This window comes from Octopus bimaculoides, chromosome 24 (genome assembly GCF_001194135.2).
Source record: "Octopus bimaculoides isolate UCB-OBI-ISO-001 chromosome 24, ASM119413v2, whole genome shotgun sequence".
Lineage (NCBI taxonomy): Eukaryota > Metazoa > Mollusca > Cephalopoda > Octopoda > Octopodidae > Octopus > Octopus bimaculoides.
Window position 1 is genome coordinate 15,458,978 of NC_069004.1, and position 10,456 is coordinate 15,469,433.

The 10,456-nt window shown below is 35.3% G+C and overlaps 2 protein-coding genes across 8 annotated transcripts in view; one reads left to right on the forward strand and one right to left on the reverse strand.

The window, feature by feature from the left end:
* The window catches only part of LOC106882229 (ribosome-recycling factor, mitochondrial), a 21,833-nt gene extending 19,158 nt beyond the window's left edge, over positions 1 to 2,675 (reverse strand). For 2 of the 7 annotated variants that reach the window (XM_052976185.1, XM_052976184.1), the window contains exon 1: positions 274 to 655. In XM_052976185.1, coding sequence (XP_052832145.1) covers positions 274 to 348 — 75 coding nt within the window. In that variant the 5' untranslated portion in view covers positions 349 to 655. The other 5 variants (XM_014932833.2, XM_014932829.2, XM_014932832.2 and 2 more) reach the window with 5 other exon arrangements.
* Positions 2,017 to 10,359, forward strand: LOC106882231 (probable RNA-binding protein 18). The gene is made up of 6 exons (XM_014932835.2): positions 2,017 to 2,305; positions 3,815 to 3,903; positions 5,802 to 5,928; positions 6,120 to 6,206; positions 7,604 to 7,686; positions 9,977 to 10,359. Exons 1-6 carry the CDS (start codon positions 2,291 to 2,293, stop codon positions 10,161 to 10,163), a joined length of 588 nt encoding a protein of 195 aa, XP_014788321.1. The 5' UTR covers positions 2,017 to 2,290; the 3' UTR covers positions 10,164 to 10,359.
* The last annotated feature ends 97 nt before the right edge of the window (positions 10,360 to 10,456 follow it).

Sequence of the window (10,456 nt, forward strand, 5' to 3'; positions counted from 1 at the left end):
GGTGACTACTAGTCTCCCATAAACAACCTTGCCCAGACTTGTGCCTTGGAGGAGCACTTTCTAGGTGTAATCTCATGATCATCCATGACCAGAGGGGGTTTTTAGTTGTAGTAATAGTAATAGCAACAGCTGTGGTAGTGATAGAGAAATGCTACATTCTGAGTTCAAAGGATTATTATTAGTAGAAGTAGTAGTTTAAAGGTATTATTATTATTATTATTAGTAGTAGTAGTAGTAGTAGTAGTAGTAGTAGCAGCAAATAAAATAAAGTACCAGACAATTACTAGGGTTGATGGCACTAACTCCTCCCCTCACAATTGTTGGCCTTGTACCATAATTTGAAACCATTATTAATAAGGGCAGTTAATTGGTGGATTCGCTGAATCATTAGTGTATTGGGGAAAATGCTTGGCTTTTGAGTCAAATCTATCCAAGGTCAACTTTTCCTTTCATCTCTCTGGAGTCAATAAAATAAGAACTAGTTAAGTATTTGGGATGGATGGTGTTGATTAAAAACCCTCTCCTCAAAACTGCTGGTCTAAGTTAGAAATAATTATTTGCCAGAACATTGGATAGCAGAATAGACACAGCACTGAACAAAATGCTTCAGAATATTTAGTGATGTCAAGGTTGAGAGCTGGCAGAATTTGTTCCGTTTGGCTACGGAAGCAGTGACCCTCCCATTTACTGCAGTATCTAGAATGTGGGAAGGTGCAAAGTTATAGACTTCTAGATGAGGCACCTACCTCTTACCCAGGAATAAAGGGCAAGACTATCTTGTCTCTTCCCATCCAGTGGGATCCAGAAATGAGGGGATATTAACTCGAGTTAGGGCTCGCTTTGTTTTGGTTTTTCATTCTTGCGCAAGACAATGGATGTTTGGGAGAATGTACGGCAAAAAATAGCTCAGTTCAAGTTAGGTACTTCTTAATCTCATCGGTCAAGGTGCAATATGGAGGAATGAAAGACAAATACTGCAAAACATTAATGCATCGCCGGCAGTGGACGTTTCTGTCACTCAAGGACACAGTAAATAGCCTCAAGGTGGTTACTCGAGCTGCTAGAAAAAACAGCCAAATTTCCTTCAAATTACACTCTGCTGTATAAAAGAAGAAGAACGCGTTGGACAATTCAGTTCTATATACACTGTCTGATTAAAAAGATGGGATGGTCACGGTCGAAACGTCTTTGATTATGAGTCTGCTGGGTTGGAAGCTGACCTGCAGTTCGACAACCTCATCCACCGGTCACAGTATTTATAATTTGAATTCTCTGTTTTCTTGGTGGTTTTGAGAATGGATCACCTCTTCATTGATAGCTCGGTTTACAAAGGTGAAGCAATTACATATATTTAATGAATATGAATAAATATTTTATTCCACGAGACAATGAAGCCGCAAGGTTGTCGCTCGACCTAGCAGACAAACTTCCCTACAATTACACTTCACAACAAGAAAAAACACATTTTGATAATACAGTCCATGATTCATTATGCATGAAAATAAGATGGGATGGTCACCGCTGAAACGCCTTTGATTATAGATCTGACCTAGGACTAAGTGATAACGAAGTTATTGCAAGTAAGAACTTATCAAAACAACCGAAACAAGAAACCTGTCAAGGGCAAAACTTATGAATTATTTCTAATAATATACATATGACATATATTCAATCAATAAATTTCTGATTCCACGATGTTACCTCACGTTTGTCAAATTAAAGAAATGTAAGAACAAATGTTTTTACATAATAAAAGCTAAAAACTTTGACAAAAGAAACCAAAATTACTAACCGAGGGGCACATGTTAAATGTTTGGCTAGAACTAGTTTTGTATTTACAAGCAATTCACTCTAACGCTACGTAGAATTGAATAGCAGGTTAAATAAGTCTTTATAAATCAAATATTGTTTTAAAGAAATAAAACTAATTATAATAACTAATTATTCTTATTGCTATTATTAATATTAATCTAAACAAAAAAGATGAATTACTAAATACGAAACTTAATTTAGTTGCTAGCTTTACACGTTGCCAACTTGACTACTTTAAAATATTTTCTCCTTTAAGTTCTTTTACTTTTCTCTTCATTTAAATATTAACCACAATATTAACCCTTATATTAGCTGCTTTGCCATCACTAAAACAAATATTTATGAGATATTTAGCTAAGCCATTAAAAAAGCCATAATAGAGAGAATTGCGACTGATTTTGGTTTCCTTGTTCCTTTTTAAAGGCTTTTGTTTGTAATTAAGAAATGTTTTTGTAAACCCTTCACAATTTGTTGTGAAATGACTTCGGACATGGTAAGTTTATCACTTTAATTATATCATTCTTTACATATTTCCTTATATTATAGGAACTTGAAATGATATTTGAAAATATTTCAAAGGAGTGACCAAGAGATTTCTGACAAAAATTCGTGCTGTCCTTGCAGTGTTTGACAGAGAAACAATAGACATTGCTCGTTTAATTTAATTTCGAGCCTTTTCGTCTGAGTTCAAATCTTCCCGAAGGCCCCCGTTGTCTTTCACCTTCTCGGGGTCAGTAAAATAGAATAGACTTGTGTTGAATGATAGCTATTTCTCAACAACTTACAGTTTTGTGTCAGTCTTTCAGACAATAGGGTCGCGTATTGAAATCCTACTGCAAGCTGTATGAATGAATTATTCTTGTTTCTGGTCGATGTAAGCTAAATGAATTATTATGACTACTATTAACTGTTTATCCCAGTAATAGGCTGAGGTAGAAACTTAAATAGTTTTTCCACTAGCTAAAAAAAAAAAAAATCACTATCTACTCACTGCTTTAATTAATTAATGTTTGAAGTCCTGACTCATATTTTATTAATTATTGTTTTTGTTATTAAGGCGACGAACTGGCAGAACCGTCAGCTCCGGACAAAATATTTAGCAGCATTTTTGGTTCTTTACATTCTGAGTTCAAATCTCGCCGAGGTCAATTTTGCCTCTCATCCTTTCGGAGTCAATAAGATATAGGGCCAGTCAAGTATTGGGGGTTGTTGTAATCGATTTACCCACTCCTAAATTGCTGATCGTGTCCTAAAATTTAAGCCATTATTAATAATGTCATAATAATTTCAAGTTTTGGCACAAGGCTAGCAATTTCAGGGTGGAGGTAAGTCGATTACATCAACCTCAGAACTCAACTGGTATTTAGTTTATCGACTCCAAAAGGGTGAAAGGTAAAGTCAGCAGAATTTGAAGACGGACGAAATGCCGCTAAGCATTCTGACCGGCGTGCTAACGATTCTTCCAGCTCGACACCTTAATGGTTTCAAATTCTGGACCAAATAATGATGTTAGATAGGTATAGTTAATATAATTTTCCTGATACTTGATTGATAATTATTTTAACCATTTTGGTGAAAAGACGAAAGGAGTCTGTAAACTCAGAACATAACTAAAATACTTAACATAGTCTTCAGAAATTGATGTTGCCACTCCTTTACAAATGATGAAAATATATAATATAATAATTTTGGAAATAAAATGGGCTGGTTTTGACAAATAGATAATAGTTAAAATTTTATTTACATTCCTGGCATAAAAATAAACATTTCCTAAACATTACAAAGTGAATAAGTTCACCATAAAATGACTCTAGATATCTGGAAAATTTCGTGTTTGTATAAAGGAACAAAGCAAGATTGTTATTTTGTTTAATTCAGATTTAGATCAAAGACAATAGCTTTCTTGTTCACAAGTGCAGATCTTTATTCCTCTACATTTTAGTTTTAGAATGTTATCTACCAAGTTGTGAACACTATATAATCTCACATTTTGCTCTTGCAGCCAACTTATCTCCCAGCACCACCTCAAGATCCTAATGCTGCCGACCAGTGCAGACTATGGATCGGTAACCTTGACCCTCGTGTTACAGAGTAAGTATAACAGCACCTTTTGTCTTTTCCAATTCTCAATCACTGATCCTTATAAAATGATGAAAATACTAATTATTACTATTCATTAAGAAGACTCATTCAACCCTTAATCAGAATTAACCCATTAGCATTTAAACCATCCCAAATATTCTACCTATTCAAACCAGTCAGATCCAGACCGTCACACCTAGTCCTACAATGTCATCCTAAAATATGCAATCACATCATTGATATCTCAAAGCTATGAGATAATGTACGATCAATCTAAAGCAATGTAAATAAAAAGAGATTACATTTGACAGAGTAATCTGAATGCTAAAGGGATATGGTAGAAATAGCAATTTAAATATTTGGAAGTAATTCACATCTTTGGTATCTAGAATATGTTTTGAACCTCCGTACACATTTTGCAATGTAATATTTAATTGTGTTGTGTATAAGTCCATGCAGTTTATACACGTGAGGTAGTCCAGTTATGTTTTATCTAGATTGATGTATTGATAGTCTTTGGCCTAGTCACTTGTATAGTTAATCAGGTTGTACAGAAAGATATGCCTAGCAACATTATAATTAACTGCTTCAAGAGTAAAGGTAAGGCTTTAGTGAGGAGTAATTACAAAGGTAACAAATTGCTGAACCAGGTGTTGAAAGCTGCTGAAGGAGTTATGGTGTAACTACTTAGGAAGAGGATTAGATTGGCTGAGATACAGTTCAATTTTGTGCCAGGGAGAAGTACCACTGACGCTCTTCTAATAAACAAAATATTTAGCCAAAAGTAAACTGCTGTACTTGACTTTTGTCAACTGGAGAAAGCCTCCCTGATCTGGTGGTTGCTGCAGAAGCTAGGAACGGCTGGTGATAGTTGTCCAAGCCATGTACAAGGATTCTGTCAGCAGGGTAACAGTTAACAATGAGTATGGTGATGAATTTAGTGTACAGGCTGGAGCTCAGCTCTCAGTCACCTTATTATTGCTCTCCAGGCTATAACAGGAGTTTTAAGATTTACTCATAGGAACTACTATATGCTGATAACCTTGTTCTGTTGGCTGAAATGGTAACAGGATTAGATAAAAATTTCAGGTGTGAAAGTAAAACTTGGAATCAAAGGGCCTTGAATTTAGAAAAGACCAAAATCCTAGTAAGCAGCAAAACAGTATGTTTATCCCTTCAGGAAAATGGCAGTGTTTGATTTGTAAAAAAGATGTAGGTAGTAATTCCACACAGTGTATCCATATATGCTGATAACCTTGTTCTGTTTGCTGAAATGGTAGCAGGATTAGATAAAAATTTCAGGTGTGAAAGTAAAACTTGGAATCAAAGGGTTATGTACATGGCTATGGACACACAAGAGGTGCATTGGAACCACTGGAAGATTAACAGAGAAAGAAGTCTTGTCTGTGGCAGATGTGCAGGAGCAATAAAAACTAAGAACACATCAGAAATAAATTTTCTTAAATGCCCAGGAGGATCCTTAGAGGTAGTAGACAGTTTCTGTTAACTAGGTGACCAAATTAGCAGTGGAGGAGGTTGTTCTAAAAATTAAGTTGTTAGAATAAGAACCAGCTGGAGGAAGTTCAAAGAGCTATTACTTCTGTTGATAACAAAAGGTCTCTCAGGATGAAAGGTAGAGTGTATGCTACTCCTCTTTGTAACTATTTCCGAGTCAGAGCCTTTTAAACAGTCCAGCTCATGCCAACATGTATGTTAAGTGATGATGATGAATGCACTATTAATTTGAAAGGATCAAATGATTCTAACCAAGTTCTTGAAGAGTTTGCATGTAATACTAACTGTTTAATTTAATATCTATTCAAAATACACCAAATGTCTTTTTCAGTGAAATACTGCCTTTCTGTTGCTGTATAAATATAATTTATCAATATAAATATACCTTTCAGATTTGCTTTACTTAAAATCCTTCAGAAATTTGGTAATCTTTTGAAATTTGATTTGATGTACCACAAATCAGGACCAGACCAGGGTAAACACAGAGGATATTGTTTTGCTACTTATGAAAATAAAGAGGTGAGATCATTTACTGAGATTTCATTTAATTTAACAACTGCTGGGTTTGACTTTATTGTTTTCATTGTCTTTATTCATTTTATGATAAACCACAGTTTAAAAAAAAAAAGGTGTCAACATTTATTGTTTAGTCCATGTTTCATCATCTCTAAAATGAAATCTAATTATGATTGTTATTTGTTTACTTTCAGGAAGCAAGTTATGCCTGTCAATGTCTTGATGGGAAGCTTCTTTTGTCAAAAAACTTATCTGTCAAGTTGGCACATTCAGATAAAGATGTATGTTTTTATTACTTTGTTTGTATAATCTATATTCGTTAAAATGTATCAGCATTGTGCTGTTGTTGAATATTTAAGAAGTTTCTTTCGGCAGCAAGCTGGCAGAATCATTAGCACGCCAGGCAAAATGCTTAGCAGCAGTTCATCTGTCTTTATGTTCGGAGTTCAAATTCTGCCAAAGTCAACTTTGCATTTCATCTTCTTTAGTACATTTTTCTTTAGTGATGAAAGAAATACAAAACATTCTGTTAGAAATTATTTTAATCTTGGTCTTGAAATGAATTTTCTTTTTAATTACAAAGTTAAAAAACAAAATTTTGTTTTGCACTTAGTTTTAGTTGTTTTAACTTCTTTGCATCAGTGAGGGAAAATGTTTAAACTATAAAAAGAATTGAAAAATTATAATTTTTAAAAATATCTTCATCTTATACCATGGACTACAAAGTTTTGTGGAGAGAATATTATTATGCTGAAACCCAGTCCTTGTGCAATAATACCTTGATATACGAGTTAATTCGTACCCAGAGAATGCTTCAACAAGTGAAAACTCATAAACAGAAAATCAAACTCGTAAAAGCTTGTAAACCCAGTGTCTCCTATTTTGATGATCCCAAACTAAGAATATAAAGGGAGGTAACTAAATACTACAAACCATTTAGTTCAGGTGATTTGTAATTTTAATGGCTTTATTAGAGAGTGGGGAAAATGGCAGCACCTCTGACCCTTTACAAAAAAGTTTCCGTGACTAGTTAGAGGAAGAGGTTATGGTTGGGTTTGGGATGTTGCTTGAATGCTTGCAGCAGAATAGACTCTGGTCATCCAATGCTCAGATGGTGATGTTAAATCAGGCAAATGAATTCATTCTGTCACTCTTAAACAGGAATGGTCCCTTTAATGGCTTTCTGCATCGTTTCACTCACAAAACATTAATTAACTGATGCTATGATAATAGGTTCTTGTTTGTGGTGTCATGCAGTTACACTGAACCTGAAATCAAGTAGCTGCACCTAGCCATGTCTGCACAAATGAATACCTTTAGTTCCAGTTTCCTTCATCATTATCATTATCATTGTTTAATGTCCACTTTCCATGCTGGCATGGGTTGGACGGTTCGACTGGAAACTGGTAAGCTGAGGGGCTGCACCAGGTTCCAATCTGATTTGGCAAGGTTTCTACAGCTGGAAGCTCTTCTTAATGCAAAAAGCCTTAAACTTCATGGCTCCATTATGTAATTGATGAGAAGCACTCACAAGATATTTTAATATGGCAGCTAATGGATAACAGAATTGATAGACTGTTCGGCAAAATTAGCAGTATTACTTCTTTTTACATCCAAGCAAAATCAGTTTTTGCCTTGCCTTCTTGATTTTTTATTTGTTTTATCTTTTTTATTGCAGCAAAATATCGGCTTACCATTAACAGTAAAAGTCTTGAAAGAAGATGCCAAATTAAGCAATATAGACAGTAATTCAGGACTAAGGTTAGTTGAAAGTATTCCATCGATTTGACGGGATTTTTTTGTCAATTTTACATTTGAGAAGTTCTTGATTTCATTAATGGAATAAGCTGACGATAACAGCATTTATTTAGTCTAATCTATATTTGTTAGTTTCTTAAATAACAAAATTATTTTTTTGTTTCTTTGGTCAGTAAGTGTTATTTCCTATTTGCTTCTACTCTTTTACTTTTTTACTTGTTTCAGTCATTTGATTGTGGCCATGCTGGAGCACCGCCTTTAGTCGAGCAAATCGACCCCAGGACTTATTCTTTGGAAGCCTAGTACTTATTCTATCGGTCTCTTTTGCCGAACTGCTAAGTTACGGGGACGTAAACACACCAGCATCAGTTGTCAAGCGATGTTGGGGGAGACAAACACAGACACACAAACATATACATACACAATTAGATTGGAGCCTGGTGTAGCCATCCGGTTGCACCAGTCCTCAGTCAAATCGTCCAACCCATGCTAGCATGGAAAGCGGACGTTAAACGATGATGATGATGATGATACATATATATGACGGGCTTCTTTCAGTTTCCATCTACCAAATCCACTCACAAGGCTTTGGTCGGCCCGAGGCTATAGCAGAAGATACTTGCCCAAGGTGCCATGCAGTGGGACTGAACCCGGAACCATGTGGTTGGTAAGCAAGCTACTTACCACACAGCCACTCCTGCACCTATCTAGAAATCAAAAGAAAAGACTACTATTCCCTTCAAACTTTGCTTATATGACCTGGACATCAATGTTTTGAAACCGTCCTATTTTCCGTTACATTTCAGACAGATTCAACACTGAGTTGCTGAAGCAGAAATATTTTAACAACATATATTCTGTTCAGCACTAGAAATTTGCTTGTCAGTTGCTTGACCTTAACCACTTGAGCATGTCTCGTAATGACTGATGATGAGCAGAAGTAGTGGGAGAGCATCATAGCCACGTGTTGAAAGGGATTCTTTGGGGTTTGAATAAATGTAACAAAAGCAAAGTTTGAAGGAAATATTAGCCATCTTTCATACTTTTAGGGTAAGCAAATAGGAAATAACAGTTGCTACCCAAGGACAAAACTTGTGTTACATAGTGTAATAGCTTTTATTCCATTGTCTTTTAATATTTTACAGAGCATTTTTGCCAATCATGATACAAAGTTAATTTTTTCCCTTAATTTACATTTGTTTTGTTGTGTAAATATAGTAGAATGGTTTTACATTTTTTTAATTTGTTTTATTGGAACATTTTTATTGCTAAGTACACTGTTTGTTACTGAATTGTCCAGTAAAACTTGTCAGTCAGAGCCCAGGAGCAAGTAAACTGTTAACTGTACTAAAATCCGAACTTGCAATTCCTAAATTATTTCAAATTGCACTAAAATATTTTCTTGCTGAAACATTATTAATGAAAAGGAAGTTTCAAACAAAAGAGATGTAAACTCTGAAGTTGAATTGGCAGGAAACCCATTAAATGTGGAGGAGTAAGGAAAATGATGAAATAATTAGATCAAACTGGATTGATTTCATCATCATCTTTTAACATGTTTTCCATGCTGGCATAAACTGGATGGTTTGACCAGAGCTGGTAAGGTCAGGGGCTGCATCAGTTTCCATTGTCTGTTCTGGCATGGTTTCTATGGCTGGATGCCCTTCCTATCAATGGTTGAGAACCACTGGTTTACATGAAACAATAAAAAAAAAAGTCATTTGGAATCATTGTTAGTTGTATTGTTTCCTGTTTTAAACTTTGCTCCAGCTTTTGATATGACATCAATATATTTGTAGGAAACACCTGTGCCCCACCTCTTAAGTGTCAGGTATTGTTTCCCAACACATCCCTTTGTTCCAGTGATGACCAGGTCTCAAGATTGCTAGATTTGAAGGCGGTGGGCTGGCAGAATCGTTAGCACGCTGGGCGAAATGCTTAGCAGTATTTCGTCGGCTGCTACATTCTGAGTTCAAATTCCGCCGAGGTCGACTTAGCCTTTCATCCTTTCGGGGTCGATTAAATAAGTACCAGTTATGCACTGGGGTTGATGTAATCGACTTAATCCCTTTGACTGTCCTTGTTTGTCCCCTCTATGTTTAGCCCCTTGTGGGCAATAAAAAAAATAAAATTGCTAGATTTAAGAGAATCAACTTGTTTTGTGGCAGAACATGAGTTGCTAAGTTTCATTTCATAAAACAAAAAGCCAAGTTCTTATTAGAGGAGTTCCCAAATTGTTTTCCTTTTCGACGTTTCTATTCATGCAGCATTATTTTCCTTCCATCTTTTGTAGCCGAGAAAGTAAAATCCGAGCAATTGAAGCAAAACTTCGAGCGATGGAAGAAAGTCAGAAGGATTTCACTTACTCCCTGGCCCCTGCGGCAGCACCAGGGACCAGTAAATGGTGCTCATCTCAAATGGCATCCACTCGAAAACCACAAAATAATAAACCTTACAGACGAACTTTTTCTAAAAGATGAGGAACTCTTTTTTTTTTCTAAAGAAAGGAAGAAACATTAAAAAGACCATTTTTCTAAAAAAAAAAAAATTAATTAATAAATGATATGATGGACCATTTTTCTAAAATAAAAATGAATGGTCATTTTCTGAGAGGTCCATTCAAAGAGTACCACTGTCAGCACTGCAATGACAATAAATTTAATTCCTGTAACAGAACGGAAGCGAATCTTGTCCATTTCTGCAGGTATTTCTGTATTATTTTTTGTCCAAGTTTCAACTATTTCAGGTAACTTCATGTAATATAGTTTTAGTT